The sequence below is a fragment of the Eleutherodactylus coqui genome, chromosome 1, assembly GCF_035609145.1.
Source record: "Eleutherodactylus coqui strain aEleCoq1 chromosome 1, aEleCoq1.hap1, whole genome shotgun sequence".
NCBI classification, from domain to species: domain Eukaryota; kingdom Metazoa; phylum Chordata; class Amphibia; order Anura; family Eleutherodactylidae; genus Eleutherodactylus; species Eleutherodactylus coqui.
In genome coordinates this window covers 351,549,903-351,566,336 of record NC_089837.1, presented here as the reverse complement: position 1 = coordinate 351,566,336, position 16,434 = coordinate 351,549,903, and the positions used below count along the sequence as shown (strand labels likewise).

Here is a 16,434-nt window from a genome sequence, read left to right as displayed (position 1 = left end):
TGTCCGTTTACGTCTAGGTCCGGAGGGATTGCGCCGGCTCCTAGATTCTGCAGCTTGGTTTTTTGCCGGAGATGTGAAGCCCAAGACAGGATACCTCAAAATTGAACTGTTCCAATGAGTGTCTCAGAGTATTAGATGTGACATCTAAAAGTGGAACATCGTCGGCGTAGTACAGGTCGGTAAAGTGGTACTCTGGAAGAGTGACCCCATTACGTTGGACAATACGCTGAAGAATCCAGTCCATGGCCCTGCAGAAGAGTGCAGGAGCCAAGACGCAACCTTGCCGAACACCAGACGAGGTCTCAAAACTAGCAGAGGTTGAACCGTTGATACGGACTTTGGCAGATGGGCCCTGATGCATGTCTTTTAGTAGGTTTAGAAGGGAGGTGGGGACGCCAATGCCACGCAAGGCCTTCCAGAGGGCTTCTCTGTCGACCGAGTCGAACGCCGCCTTGAGATCGACATACACGATGAGGAGCGGTTTGGTAAATTCTCTATGTATCTCTGAGAGGAGATATAGGGGATACTGTTATTACTGAGGGCACTCTGCACAGGGTAACATACCTCTAGCTGACTTAAGGCTCAGTCACACAGGCGTTTTACACACATTTATTTGTGCGTAAAAAAGATCGCACTGTTTACGTTTAAAAAACTGCGTAACCACGGCCATTGCCACCCATATGTTATATCTTTTGTCTGTTCGAATTTTATGTGCACATAAAATTTGCACGTGACCGCTGCCATTGGAAAGCATTGGTTCTATATAGTGCAATCTTTTTTTAACGCGCAAATAATCGGACGTTAAAGCGCCCGTGTGACTGAGCCCTTAGGATATATGTGGCGGAAATGCTGCAAAATGTCTGCAGTGGAAATTTCCACTGGAAATTCCGCAACATTTCTGCATCCAAAAACAACCCACATCTGATCTCATACTCTGCGGCGCTCCCCTTCACCTCCTCTGAAAGCTTCCCACTGTCAGCACTCCCCGGCTTCTGGTTCCCAGCGGCCTGGTCTGGTGCGGCACTACTAGTCAGGTGAAGCCACTGCAGGTTGCTGGGAACCGGAAGCCAGGGAGTGCTGACAGCGGGAAGCCTATAAAGGACTTGAAGGGGAGCGCTGCATCTAATATAAATAAGCCTATATGCTTTTTCTTGCCCCACACTTTGACCCCTTTGCTGTAACTTTGGTTGGTGATATTGGTGTCATTAGATGACACACATGCTCACCGCTGCTGTGAAATAATCAAATGTGACTTTAATACATTCAGGGACCTGTCAGGCAGGTTGAAAGTTACAATGTTAAGTCTGTAGGCGGCGCTGCTGTGCTTCAGACATGCGCTGGAATGAGTGAAGCGTTGCTAAGCAATACAGCATATACAGACAGAAAAACAGAATGATAAAGAGACAAAGAGTGATAGAGAGACAGAAACACAGAGAGAGAAATAGAGATAGCAATAAAGAGACAGAAAGAAACAGACAGAACGAGAGCAATAGACGGAGAGCATTATAAAGAGCAAGAGCGATAGAGAGAGGAGGGCAGACAGAGAGAGACAGAGCGATACCGAGACAGAAAGAGAGCTAGACAGAGGCAGATAGAGAGGGAGAGTGACAGACAGAGAGAAAGACATGGAAACAAACAGACATAGACACAGACAATGAAAGAGACAGACAAACAGAGAGAAAGACAGAGAGATAGACAAACAGAGAGAAATACAGACAAACAGAGAGACCTGTGGGCTTTTTCATATTAGATATCTGCTCCAAATAAAAAGTGACACTCTAAATAATCACCTAACCAAGCAGATTTGAAGTTCACAACCACCACTTCTGAAACATTTTATGTTCACATAGCGTACATCAGGTCAATCTAGTAGTATAAAATCAGCTGTGGACAGGCGGCCGATTTCCAGTCACAATCCACAGCAATGGTACAGATTTTGACTGTTTTTTGGATGCATAAATGCTGCAGAACTTGCTCCCGGTCTTTTTTGAAACGGCCCTGTACTTTTTAGAACGACAGGTAAAATCATACGTTGTGATAAGCCCCACCCCTGGCCACACCCCTTTGTCCAGCTTTCACCTTAGCCTATCTCCTATTCAGTTTTGAGAGACAATGAGAGGAGTTAGATAATCATCATTGGTTTAGTGGTAGGATTTAGTATTCATGAGCTGTGTGGGAGGAGGATACAGAGTGAACAGGCAGAGATGCAGCTCAGGGGATTATGGGAGTTGTAGTAGAGAAGCACAGGAGGACTATGAACAGGAAATACTGATGTAAACCACAATAAAGCACAATGGATTCTGCAGAATGAGTAGAAAAAGCAGAGGAACGGTCATAGATGGCTTTACCATAGCATTGTGAGATGATTAATGACTATTTTGGAATTGGACTTTCCAGTTTTTAACCTTTGTGTTTGTGGAGTTAGCCAATTGTGAAATGGAGTGTGTATTACGTGTCTTCCATTGCTTTCTCACTAAACCCTCTTCATTTGTTCTTGTGTTAAGATTCTAGTGAAAGCAATGCTGCGGAAGCGCTCATTTGGCAACCCATTTGAATGTGCCAGAAGAGAAGAAAGGTCCATGTCTGCCCCAGGAAACCTTTTAATGTAAGTGACCCATGGTGCCAATATGTGGTATGTACAATAGGTCTCCTGTTTGATATATATTGTGTTCTCACCCTCTGTATTTCTCTTGAATACTGTATTTTTATGAATACTTTGCTAATCATAATACTCTGTGATGTCCACAGTCCATCAGCTAGAGATACAGGCCATTCCATGCCAAATCATCACAGGTCCCAACCCGACCATCTCAGATTTTCATGAAATTTGGTAGGATCATAGAGGGCATAAAGTAACTTACAGGTGTAAAATTTTACCCCCCAGCTATACACGGTATTCATACAGCAAAGTTACGAACGAGCAAAAAAATTGAAATTTATGCTTACTAGGTCAACAAAAATGTTCATAAGTTTTCTTGTAGAACTTTCATCTTGGGCTCATTTTGAAGCTAATGGAGCACAGTTTTAATTAAAAAAACGTTTTTTATATAAAATATTACATTCTTTTACATAATGTAAACTTTGACCTTGAATATCTAAAAAAGTGTACTTTCATTTTTTTAGGAATTACATATGTAATACAAGTATGAGCAATCTCTCCTTGGTGTAAGTTTCATTTTGGGACGGCTTTGGGAACAGGAGTAAAAAAATATAAAAGTGATTGTCCCATTACTTAAAATGTCCTGAAAATCTGAGACAATCAAGTTGAAAAGTCCATTATTTAGTGATGATTTGGCATGGAATGAGCCATACATGTGTCATAGCATTTGCCGGTCAATTAAAATTAAAAGCTGTCAAACACATTTGATTCCACACAGGATTTTATATATGGAATAACCCATTCTTGTTGTAGATCCCCAGTTCTTCATATTGCTCGATTATAAGAGATGTACTTAGTCATGTTCTAGTCATGCTGTTTTTTATCTTTAGAGGACCCTAATACTTTGATCACATCAAATTTGAGTTGTTAACAGAATTCAAAATTATTGCCCTTCCTTAATTTTTCTCAAGCCCATTAGATGTAGCTTTAGGTTATAGGGAATGGAAAATAATATGTATGTATGTAAATATGTATTATTACTTTTAGGGCCTTTTCACACCAGTGTTTTCATTTTCGTTTTGCTGTTCTGTCATTGAAACGGCAAAGCGGAAAGAAAGTGTTTCTGGTTTTAAGCCCATAAAAATGTATTTTCTGTCTCCATTCTATTTTTTAGACTGGATCAAAAGTGCAGACTGATCCACTTTTGTTTACAGTTTTGGAAACAGAATACAGATGGATTCTTTTTTTATTGCATTGCACTTAACAAGAGGTAGATGGGATTTGAAGACAATCCGTTTTTTTTTTCCTTCAAGTTTTGTCTATTTTCTGCATGCTGGTGACTCTTTAATAAATGTGGCTCGGTGGTTAGCACTGTTGCCTTGAAATGCTGGGGTCCTAGGTTCAAATCTCATCAAGGGCAATGAAAGAACAAGCATGGCGGCTTGGTCTTTACAACTCCACGACTACAAGGCAGCAGTGCTAGGTACAAATCTTACCAAGGGTGATGGCTATATGGAGTTTTTCAAAGTTGATGTTGCCCTTAATGAGATTTGAACTTAGGACCCTAGAACTACAAAACAACCATGCTAACAATCGAGCTACGTTCATTGAAAAATCACCACCACCTCCTTCTCCTTTAAATGCAGAAAGCTCACACATGCTTTCTATTTCACTTCCTTTTTCAGTAAAACTGGATCAATTAAAAAAAAATGCGAACGTAGCTGTACATCATTATTGCTTACCTTTTATTTATGTATATGTGGAACTGCAACTTGTTCACTGTTGCTCAGAAGTGTACTGTCAGCTAGGAATTGCGCATCAGAATCCACATGTGTGAAGTAATTTCCCAAATCCTGTTTTCCTACAGATCTGCCTCGGCATTACATTATCTTCTGGTCTTTCTAAACTCGTAGCAGTCTGCATGATTACATCTTTTCGGTCCTTAACTCGCCTCTCTTCTTTCATCTGTCCTTATGTCCACCTTATGCTTCGTTTACACAAAACGATTGGCTTTCAGAAAATCGTTCAAACGAGCAAAACTGAATAATATCGTTCAGTTTAAATGCAGCCAACAACTGAATGACAAACGAGAATCGTGCGGTTCCCGTTCAGTAAAATCAGCGCTGGCTTGGGCACTTATCATGCAGTTCAAACACTGATTCATATAGGAATGTGAAACACTGAACAATTAGTGAACAACAACTGCACAATTTTCGTTTGGAATCCTGCATGCTAAACAGACTGCCCGGGCGGTAAGGAGCTGGAAATGATGTCACTAGCTCGTTCACTTGGGCAAACAAGAATCTCCATTCTTGTCCCTTGTAAAAGGAGCATTAGTCAGTGTAGGTAGTCAAACAGATCACACGCTGTGCAGAAATGACCTCACTCCCCATCACACACATCAAAGAACATAGGAGGAAAGTGTCGTTCTGCGGTGATGTCATTGAGGAGGAAGGACCTGGCAGGGCTGGGGTTAGTAGGTCCTATTGCACTGTCTGACAAAATCACTGGAGCTCACAGGCTTGAATAAAGTCACTTAATACAGTTTAGATGAAACATTTTCTATTAAGAATTGAAGGTCTTTTATACAGTAAAATAAGCATGGTCCTTTTTGGGGTTATTGTATTTCTTTACTTTGGTGACTGGAGCCAGGCAATTTCTGCTTTTTGTATGACGATTATTACATTCTCGTTACCTCCAGAGTAACTTGAGCTTGACCAAAACAACTCTAACCTGTTGAGTCAAGATTTCTGAAGGTGCCCTGTGGTGTCTGGCATGAAGATGACAGCAGATCCTTTAAAAGGGTTTTCCATTTTAAGAAAAAAATTATGGATGGGGGGGGATAAACTTACCAGTTAACTCCTCTGTTCTAGCAGCACTATTTTGTTGCTCCCCACTCATCTCTTTTTACTAGGCTTAAGTAATGGCGTTATCAAACTAGGCCACCTTTTTCCATTGCTCAGTGGTCAGATTCTGATGCTCATGTGTGCATCACAGGCCCATACGGCAGTGAACACGGGTCAGCATGGCCACTCTGACCAGTCTGCGGTCACTGACCAGTCTTGCAGTGCACTGTGTGTTCAGATACCCTTCTGTCATTTTTTTAGCAGTTTGTGTTGTAGTAGCTGCTTTTGTAGAATCAGATCAGATGAGCTTTGCTTTCCATAAGAATCAATGAGCCTTGGGTGCCCATAACTTTTGGACCACTTTGGTAGATATTACTTGCTACATACTGGGGACACCCCACAACACCTGCAATATTGAATATGCTCTGACCCAGTCATCTAGCCATCAGAATTTGAGCATTGTCAGAGTGGCTCAGATCCTTACGCTTGCCCATTATTCCTGAAGAACTAACTGTGCCCTTGCTACCCAATGTATCCCAACCCTTGACAGTTGTCATTCTTACGAGATAATTACTTCTAGGCACTTTCTCTATTGGTTTTGATGTTATGGCTGACTGGCATATATTCTGTTGTAACTCTCACTTTGCATCAGCTATATTAGTGCATTCTAATATTTCGTAAATCTGGACCATTTGGGGAATATTTGGAGAGCAGCCACATTATGCTTAACAATGTTAAAACCTACCTTCACTTACCATCTGTTATCACAGTAGGAATATGACACCACCACGACCCAAATGTTGCACAATCTGCTGCTTCGAGCAGCCGCCAGCCAGTGTTTACTTGAACCTTTGGTTTTTGAAGGTGAAGTTATTTCTTTTCCGTCTTTATTTTTTCATAGATGAGCATTGTATTGTTGCTTTACTGTATAAAAACATTTAGCAACTTCCATTTTCTTTCTTTTTCAGTATTAATCTGTTTTGCATTTGGCTTCCACCTACAATAATTAGTCTACAGTTATACACTGCAGTCAGTGGCTTGATAGAATATATTAATTTCCCCACACCAGCAGCGTAGGCGGTTTGCTCATTAAATGTCAATTCGTTTTTCATTAGAATTTAAGAGTCAAGACAGGGCTCTCAGCTGTGAGGAGTTAATAATGATGTCCAATGCATCAGTCCAGACCGACTACTGTCACTAATTAATTCTCTGTAAACATAGTCAGGGGTGTATTTGTTTCCTATCTCTCTCCTTAGAAATGTAGTAAAATATACCTCGTCTTAAACGTCTCTCACAGTGAACTGAACCACCCTTAATTCCTGTGTAGAATAAATAAGACATATCAATGCCGGCCATAAATCACTTGCTGGATGAGTCTTGCATTATGATTGCCTAATCTACAATCTTACTTACAGTTGACGCATAAATTGGCATCCATGGCACCATAGATGGCAAGATAGATTGAGTATGGAAACTGATAGTGTTTATTTGCTGCTTCCACTAGGGGAGCTAAGTGCGGGTTTATACAGGTTATATGGAGTTCAGTAGTAGCTGTATAAAACTATATGCCTGCAATTCCCAACCGGGTTGTCATGAGGACAAACCAGGGGTGCCGTGAAATTCCTGTTTTTTTTTTTCTTTTGAGGAAAGTTTATCTTCATCTAGCAAACGCTCCACATATTATGTACATCTGCTAGACTTTTAGCACTAGTCATGGGGATTTCAGGCTTGTGTGCTTCTACTTGACCATGGAAACCAAATCTGTCAAGTTCCTGTGATTCTCCTTCTGGTGACGGCTTGAAAGTTCTTACATGCAATCTGTTTCAGCACGCTCTGATCCCAGTCTGTAAGCCTGTTGGACATACTGTACAATGGCTCCATGTTATGGAGAGTCCACTTACTGTTTCCTGAGCGACTCTAGTAAGGCAGAAATCTGATGATCTAACTTCTTCATATGACATAGTATAATCACTAAAGTCATCAGCACACTCCATTCTGTTGAGCTTCACTTCTAGGGATTGTTGGACAATTTTAAAATCCAGTGCTGCAATCCTGCTGTCCTTACAGTTGATGTTTAGGAGCAGCCACCACCTGGCCGCTGCAGCCAATCAGTCACCGCACCGATCAGGCGCCATTCACCTGGCACGATGGCTCCCAGAATTTGAGCAGTGATCATAGGAGAACAGCTTATGACTGCTGCGGCATCTGATTGGCAGTAAGGTGGTAGCCGTTCTTAAATAAAAAGCAAGAGAATCATGGGAGCTGCAGCTGCATTGTTAATAGCAGTCAGTGTGGCCAAATTAAGAAGGGATTCTACTTTTGGCCTGTATTCTGTTTGGATATTTTCAGATTTTGATTCAAGCCATTGAGGAAGGAACATGCCTGCACTGGAGCTACTTGGGAAGATTATCAGTAATGTCACTGAGGGCTCAGTCACACAGGCGCATCAGCGCACGTGTTCCTGCACGATAAGACGGCTGCACTGCAGGTGCGGATGACTCTCCGCACTGCCGGAAGAAAGAACACATGACTGGCTCCATTGCTGGTCATGTGTTCTTTCTTTTGGCGGTGCGAAGAGTCGTCTGCACCTGCAGTGCGGCCGTCTTCTTCGTGCAGTGACATGGGCACATCGGCGCCTGGATGCGCCTGTGTGACTGAGCCCTGATACAACATAAACATTGTTTTCAATGTTGCACAGCTAATAAAAAATGGTTCTTAATAGTAATGGCTGTTCTAAAATAGGTAGAAGCTGTACTCCCGCTGTAACACTTGATGTAATGCGGTGCAAGCATGTTGCTACATAGGGGGAGGCAGTTGGCACTATTTTCTTTAGATCCATGATCTAATAGTAACAATGATAAATTCCTCATCGTTCCAGTTTTAAAAAGACGCATTACTTTTTTTTTTTCTCATGACATATTTTCCTATGCTGCCATATGCTAAATCCACTCTTGTAGGCTGCGCTCCTAGTCGCCTGTGTAGAAGTCTGCTAAGTGATGTGCTAAATGTTCTACATGCATTCAAAGCAAGCATAGTGCCATTGTATAGAGAGCATTTGTGTTCGATTGTCTAAGCGTTTCACCTCTTTAAAGCAATGCTGTTGCCTTAGCTGCTTTCCATATTGCAGCATGGCATGGAAGCAAAAAGGGTACAATGTTTGCACCTTCTTATTGCATAGCACTCTATTTGCACTTTCTATTACTACATACATTGATCATGTGCATCTCCCTTAAACTTCTCATCGTCTTGCTTAATTATTGGTAGATAGGTTAATGCACTATAATTAATAACAAATTTTTAGAATGACATGATTTCCCATATATATAAGAATCTATGGGGTGCTTGGTAATACTGGTTGTTTCCATGGCAACAAAGCTGGATTGTCATCTTGTGTCTATAGCGCTCAGAAGTGTATAAAATACCGTATGCCTCGTAAAACTTGCACAATGCTGTAATGTTATAACATGCACAACATGATCATTACTGTAAATGCTTTCTGTCCATCTATCCACTTTTCAGTTAGTTCGTCCAGCTGTTGGCTTCCATTCTTCATCCAATGTAATGATTTCAGTGAGATGTTCCCCATATCAGATGCAAGTGGATATCATTAGCTTGCAGTCTTTTATATCTAGATCAGGTTATTGATAGCATGATATTACATTCCATAATCTGTCATTAAAACGCTTTCCATATTTTATTTGCAAAAATATGTTATTGTTTCTTTTTTTTGTTTTGTATCATTGTATCATCTGGAACAGGTGCCAGTTAAAATCATCTTTAAAATTGCATCCCAGCTTAAGGTAAATTCTGTGTTCTGCCCCCCTTTGATTACACTGGCGTGTTGAGTGTGTCTTCAGTCCTCACCACTGTGCATATAGCTTAATACCCCACGTCTAAATTAACCAATCTTATTCGTGCCCTCTCCTTGCCAAAAAGTGCTGTTTTTTTCCTAAATGTGGCTATGTTACCAATGCTGATAAGTCTTTGATTTTGTGTCCTTTATTTATTTCATGGGGGTTGTTTACAAAACAGAAAACACAAATCACCGTTTTTTGTGTTACTAATATAAACCAGCATTGTGCAACTTAACACATCCCCAGGCTACTAGTCCGCCGGCTTTATCACCCAGTCAGCCTGCTGCTCGCATCCCGCATCCCATCTGTGATATTCTGCTAATCAGATCAATCTTCTCCATACAGATCTCCAGTCAAGCTGACATCTCAGGTTTCCTTGATAGATAGTGAATGTCCAGCATATTTTATGTTTTAGAACAATGTTATTTCTGCTTTATGTCTTTGTTTTGCTCAGTTTGCATTTCATATCACTGGGATTGGATTACACGCCATGAAATAACAGACAGATGTGTTTGTTTCAGATGAGGCGGTTTTTTTTACAGTTATCTTGCTCGGTCTGAGATGTTTCAGCCAGTCTGCTGGAGTAGCAGAAAAATGCTAGTAAAGACATAGGCATCCATATTGACACAGTGAATTCTTCCACAGCCGTTAGTATGACGTGTAACCATTAGACATATGTATTTTTCAGGCAGAGCCTAGTTTAGGCATTATAAATGCAGACTAGTTATCATGTCATGTAGTATTGTATATAGCGCAGACGCTGTAGAAATATTCACTCCTATCCATTAGTGGGGCCACAGTCTGTAATTTCCTAGTGTCAGCTAAATACACATATATAGTCATGCAAAAAAAGAAAGGACACTGCTCTATCAATGCTGTGTTTTAATTTATCAGGATTTAAACACCAATTGTGGTGGTCATCACCGAAACAATAGATTGTAATTAGAGATGAGCGAGCATTGCCTTTAGCGAGTACCTGCCCGATCGAGACAGAAGGTTTGGGTGCCGGAGCGGGGGGGAGATAGGGAGAGAGAGATCTCCCCTCCGTTCCGCCCCGCTCTCCGCTGCAGCTCCCTGCCCGCCGCCGGCACCCGAACCTTCTGTCTCGAGCGGGCAGGTACTCGCTAAAGGCAATGCTCGCTCGAGCAATTGTCTTTAGCGAATATACTCTCTCATCTCTAATTGTAATGTGTAATCCTTTTTCTCCAAAAAGTAATCCAAAATTCAAAAACCAGGCGGAAAAAATAAGTGTACCCTTAAGGGCTTATTCACAGGAGCGTATATCTGCCGGCCGATATACGCTGCCATCTGATGCATTGGATTCCAATGCATCAGATCACACAGGTGTATTCCCGCGGTGTAAGCGCCCAGCCGGCCAATATAGCGACGGGCAGGAAAGATAGTCCTGGAACTATCTTTCCAAGCCGGAATGTGGTTGCTGCCATAGACTCCTATGGAAGCCAATGACAGCGGCTTGAGAAGGGAGGGGGGGAGTTTAACAGCGTGACTGCTAAACTCCCTTCCCCTTCTCTCCTCCTCTCTCCTCCCCTCCAGCTGTTTGCAATGGGAGGAGGCAGGACGGTGCAGAGCTAAGCTCTGCCCCTTCCCATTACTAGCTGCGGACAAGGGGCGGAGAGGAGGCTGGAGCTTAGTTCCGCCCCTGCCCTCTCCCATTGCAAACAGCCTGAGGGGAGGAGAGCGGCAGAGAGCTGGGAAGGGGGGAGAACAGCTTAACAGAGCTAAACTGTCTCCCCCCTCCCAATGGCATTGTGTGCTTGGCATATATGCAGAAAAATACAAAAAGTCTAGGTGTAGTTCTAACCTTAGGCCTGTGTCATACAAACATATTTGAGCAGCATTTTGCACATGATTTCAATGGTTTCATTTATATAAGCGTATTTTGCGCGTGAATACATTTGCACAAAAAATACGCAGCATGCCCTATTTTTCTCATCTGCGCACAAAAATATCACATATTGAACTAATTAACTTGATTGCCCATTTCAATGAATGGGAGTATGCTTGCATGTTTTTTTGCATGCACACGATTTGCCCGTGCAAATACAGTTAACCACAGATACACGTGCAAATATGCAATGCAAATGAGCATGTAAGTGCACTTACACACGCGTGACACTGGCCTCCTGGGCTACAAGGAGACGTTTTGTAGAGCGACTAATTGATTTTTAGCTAGTGAGTTACAGCATACAACTTAAACAATACCTTTAGAGTATGGGCTAGATGGCTAATATCAGTCAGTATCACTTCAAAAAGTCTGAGTGCAACCCATGACTTAGACGCACAGAGGGAGGCACTTAATATGGGGGTACAGACAGAGGTATTCTGACATGTGAGCCTAGTAGAGGAGTGCCTTATTACATATACTGTATATCTACTTTATGTTACCAACCATTTATAGGCAAACACAAAGAACATAGAGGACTCTGCACTACAGCTCATAAATTTCAATAGGCCAACCAAATTGTTAGTTTTTTTCAGAAATGAAGAACAGAAGCTAGCTTGTGATGAATATTGATTTATTTAGGCAAATTAATATTCAGATCACTGCTAAAGCTGGATACTTTGATGAAAGAAAAAATGAAGGAAATCAAGGCTCAATTCCATAGTAAACAATAAATGAGAGTACAAAGCAGGTTTATTTGCTTTATTTATGGTGTATTGAAATTAACAAGCTGTATTGTACTTGTATAGGGAACAAGGTTACCTAATAGCACTCAGCAGGTCCAAGAAGATCAATATAAGCAAATAAAATCTGGCACTCAGAAAAAAAGAATGCTTGACATAATGTTTATTGATTGGCAATCCAAAAAATGATATGTTGGTTCTTTAAAGGGATGTTTCTCAAAGTCTCCCAACAATGAATCTCTGGCTTAAAGGGGTTTCCAAACCTATGAAACGCTTTCAATAGTATAAAATAACAAAGTAGTAATACTCTCCCTTGGAACTTCCCTGGTCCCTTGCCAGTCACCGTTTACCAGGTTCCAATAATGACTCGGCGTGTTGACACATGACCGTTGCCACCAAACACTGGCTTTACTGCTGGCTTGTCAGCATCACCAAGGTCACCGCTTTGGCAAATGATTGGCCTGTTAATTATTCACAGACTCATTTTGAATATTCATCACACAAGTAGTAATATGACTAAAGGTAGTATGAGTAAGTAATAATATGAAGACAAACACTAGCGCAGTCAATAATTCAGTCATTTAATGTCCAGAACATGCGTTGAGTCTATTTTCTAGTTTTGTAAATTTTTTGTATTTCATCACATTTCAAACTAGTGACCAAAATGTACTATATTATATAGTTTGTTTATTGTTCTATTAGATTTAGACCCATTTTTAAGAAGTCCACCCACACCTGGACAACCCCTTTAAAAATTGCCCAAATAGTAGGGATTTTAGCAGGTATTGGTACAGGTGCGATGTGCACTAAACTTTATGTTGATGGCATTATACGTGTCTCAAGTTTGCTGTCAGCAAAGCAGCATAATTCTTATTGGATTGATCTTTATTATCTGCTTTACTGTGTATTTTTGCATGGTCACAGCATATATACAGATCTCTATATTTGTTGTGACATGCAAAAACAGAAGACCTAAGGACCTTTTACACACAACGATTATCGCTCAAAATTCGTTCAAATTGCTGAAAATGAGCAATACTCATTACATGTAAACGCAGACATCGTGCACTATTCATTCAATTCATTTTAGTCTGGTATAAAATCCATCGTTTTGCCACTGGAAATTTGTTTACTTTTAATGCAGTTCATTCTGTCTTTCCAGTGGCTAAGTGATGGCTTTGTTTGCTTTGCATATTCAATTAGTGCAATGTTTACTCTGCCTGGAGAACAATGTAACGTGTCAGCCAGATGTTTGCTCAGCTGGGCAAAGTGTTTATGCAATAGCAATCACCTAAACACATGCCCTGCTGAGCAAACAACTCGTGGAGGGAAACACAGTTGATTACAGCAATTAATTTGTTATTCAAAAATGTCAGCAGCTCACTTGAAGTTCTTTCAGTCATGCAGTTGTTTAATCGATTATCTTTGCGTGTAAAAGGGCCTCTAGTAAAGAGGCTAGTAAAGATCAGAAAGATCTATCCAATAAGAATTATGCTGATTTGGCTACAGCAAGCAGGAGACACATATAATGCCTACTACATAAAGATAAGTCCACATAGGAGGTAAATTATGTATACACAGACTACAGGTCTGAGAGCTGTTCAAGTGCAGGGAAGCTGAACCTGTGAAGACAGACTTCCCGCAACCCTCTCCCCACACACATAGGCAAACTTCCTAATGTCATATTTGCTAGAGAAGCCGAATGCCTAACGACAGGCAGTGGATTGCAGAAGGGCTGCACTTACACATTGATTTATAGGGATATAACAAAAGAATAATGAAGGTATATTACATGATTGATGTTGGGTATGCTTTAAGCTTTATTTTTCCTTCTAAATATATAGGTGCATGTTTTTCATTAGTGTTTAATGATTGATGCAAGAAACTAATCTAGAATGTCATCATGTAATTTATTCAGAAAGCAAGCAAGTGGAGAAGTGCTGAAAGACACAGAACTGGCAGACGTGGAGGAAGATGATGGAACATCATGAGGACTTGCATGCCCAGATGAACTTTGCCTGCTGCTATACCCCTGGCTTTTCTATGTTGCACAAACTCGTACTCTCATGACCATCATGAACCAAAGCTTTTGGTCGGCAAACAGCTCTTTGTAAAATGTTTACAATATATCTGAGGAATGAGCTTAATAAATAGCGACTGTCTCCATTAAATTGCACCTGTTGCCTATACACTGTGGAGCCAGTTTTCATGAGTAGGTAGAAAATAGAGACATCCTGAAGCATGAATTACTTCGCTTCGTGTCTCTGTGGGATCATTAACACTCAATGGGTATTAGTGTATCTTGACACCACCAGGAAGTCCTGGTGGAGGCAAGAGTGACAGGGGGGTGACGCCCCACTCAGTGAGCTGTTATTGGGGGAATGTCCTATGTGTTTAGACAACCGGTACACTTTATTTGTGTAAATGTGTCTGTCTGCATGTATGTGTTAATAATGTATGTGTATATATACAGGAAAAACAAAGAACAATGTGCCTCATCTCCATCTTTGCTTCTGCAGGATGCAGTCTGTGTAGCTTGAAGATTGCTTGACCAACGAATGTCTTTATTTAGGATTATAAAACCAAAAGCGTTTTCTTTGTTTTAGACTCACTTCTGGCTCGGCCACTGCTATGGAATGATATACATATATTTTTTAGTTTCGATTTATATTTATGTAACGAGGACTGTACAGGGACTGTTTTGGAAAACTGTGCTTGCTGCTGAGAGCAATGATTTTTCTCTGTTGTATTGGCTAGTAGGACCTTGCACACTACCTGCCCCAGTGCAGACAGATCTATGTTTCGGTTTATACTTTTGTCAGCTCTAATTGTATAGAAATGTTTACATTTGCTACATGAAGGGCTATTTCTTCTTTGCACCTGCAGTACTTTCATAAGTCATAACATTTTGTACGTTTCACTGGTCAAGTCGGTATGAATCCTTTTCGGTGACCTGCAAAGCATGTTCCAGAATGCAAAGCATCATAGCAGATCTGGACTTTTGAAAGTTTTCCATTTGTTGATTGCAATGTATTGTACTCCGAATCCACTGCAGCTACTGAACAGAGCATGCGATAGATATGTAGGTATTTTATACAATAAGAACTGTGTAGTCTAGTCCAACGCTAAGAATTACTAATGAATGGGCTACAAAGACAATGGAAAGCCAAAATGTTCTAGAAGTCCAATGTTCTTTGGTAGGTGGACCTCATTTCCAAGGCGTGTTCACCTTTTTATAATTTCCACTTACATTTCATTTACAGTATCTTTGTTACTGAAAAAAAAGTGAGATGACAATTAACATATTTTAATATTATAATATTTTCATATTTGAACTCTTGTCATATTTTGAGCTTGTTTTGCATATTTAAACATTACTCTGGATTGACATTATGGTTTTAAGATCGTTCAAAGAACATCCAGGTTGTCTCCTGGCTACATGACTCTGCGGATGGTTTAGCTGATTTATATATTATGCAAACTGAACATTATAATAGAAATTGGTGCTTTTTACGGATCTTAATAAAATAAATCTTAGATGACTGAAGAGAACTGTATTACACTTTTTTGAACAAATGGGAACTACAAATTCACTGTGCATGGTACCTACAATATGTAAGTAAAGCGGATCTCCAGCCTTCCCCTTAATAACCTTCATTTGCCTCATCTTGTGTGGCACGTTGCTTCATATACCTATAATTAACCTACGTTTGCTGTAATGGAAATTACATCTCTACGCATTTCTTAGTCAACTTATGGTCAGTTTTGGCTTACAGCAGACAATATGAGCAAGTATAGCTGCAGCGGAATCAGGGAGGGGGACTGATGTAGAACCTGAAACACTAATGATGCAGAAGGTGAATTTCTGGACTAACTCTCAATAGACAGTGTAGCTAAGCCGTAGCCACTGATCACAGGCAGACTCTAATGCAGAAGAGCTGAAAAGCAATTGAAATAGTAACTGAGCATTTTCCTAGTAATTTTCATATTTGCAATTAAAACCTGGACTCCCAGTGAGTGATGCTTATTGCACGTTAATTTGAGTTTTCACAGATAATAATGTCGATAAATGGCACCACGGTCAATAAGAGGGTCATAGAGTCTGTACAGACATGAGATCAGGGAACCTCTTATAATTATAAGTGCTACATGTTTCCTTGTTGCTCATGCATTATTTTTTCATGTATGGAATGACATTTTCATTATTTGTCTTTTTGGCATAGCTATGAAGTTGTATAATAATTACTGTATGACCTAATATATTGCTGTCTCATAGTAAAAAAGCATTTTTATTTTCATTTTATGCTTGGAATCTTTAATATGCCTCTAGCACCTCCTAACATTAGGGCAAGCAATAGCTAGATATCAATTCCAGTTCCATATAGACTAGTTACAGATATAGCTAAGTTTAACCTGGCTGTGATAACTTTCTGCAACAAGTTATCTTATTTTTAAGGCATTTCAAAGCTATTTTTTACATTATTCTAAC

General features: G+C 40.4%; 1 protein-coding gene across 3 annotated transcripts in view; it reads left to right on the top strand.

The window, feature by feature from the left end:
• CAMKK1 (calcium/calmodulin dependent protein kinase kinase 1) overlaps nt 1–15,487 on the top strand; it is a 204,229-nt gene extending 188,742 nt beyond the window's left edge. The window contains exons 15-17 of one of the 3 annotated variants that reach the window (XM_066576892.1): nt 2,505–2,605; nt 9,204–9,245; nt 13,864–15,487. In XM_066576892.1, the coding sequence (XP_066432989.1) occupies nt 2,505–2,605; nt 9,204–9,245; nt 13,864–13,936 (216 nt within the window). In that variant the 3' untranslated portion in view covers nt 13,937–15,487. Of the gene's footprint in view, nt 1–2,504; nt 2,610–9,203; nt 9,246–13,863 lie in introns of those variants that run through there. The other 2 variants (XM_066576900.1, XM_066576908.1) reach the window with 2 other exon arrangements.
• Nucleotides 15,488–16,434: the final 947 nt, after the last annotated feature.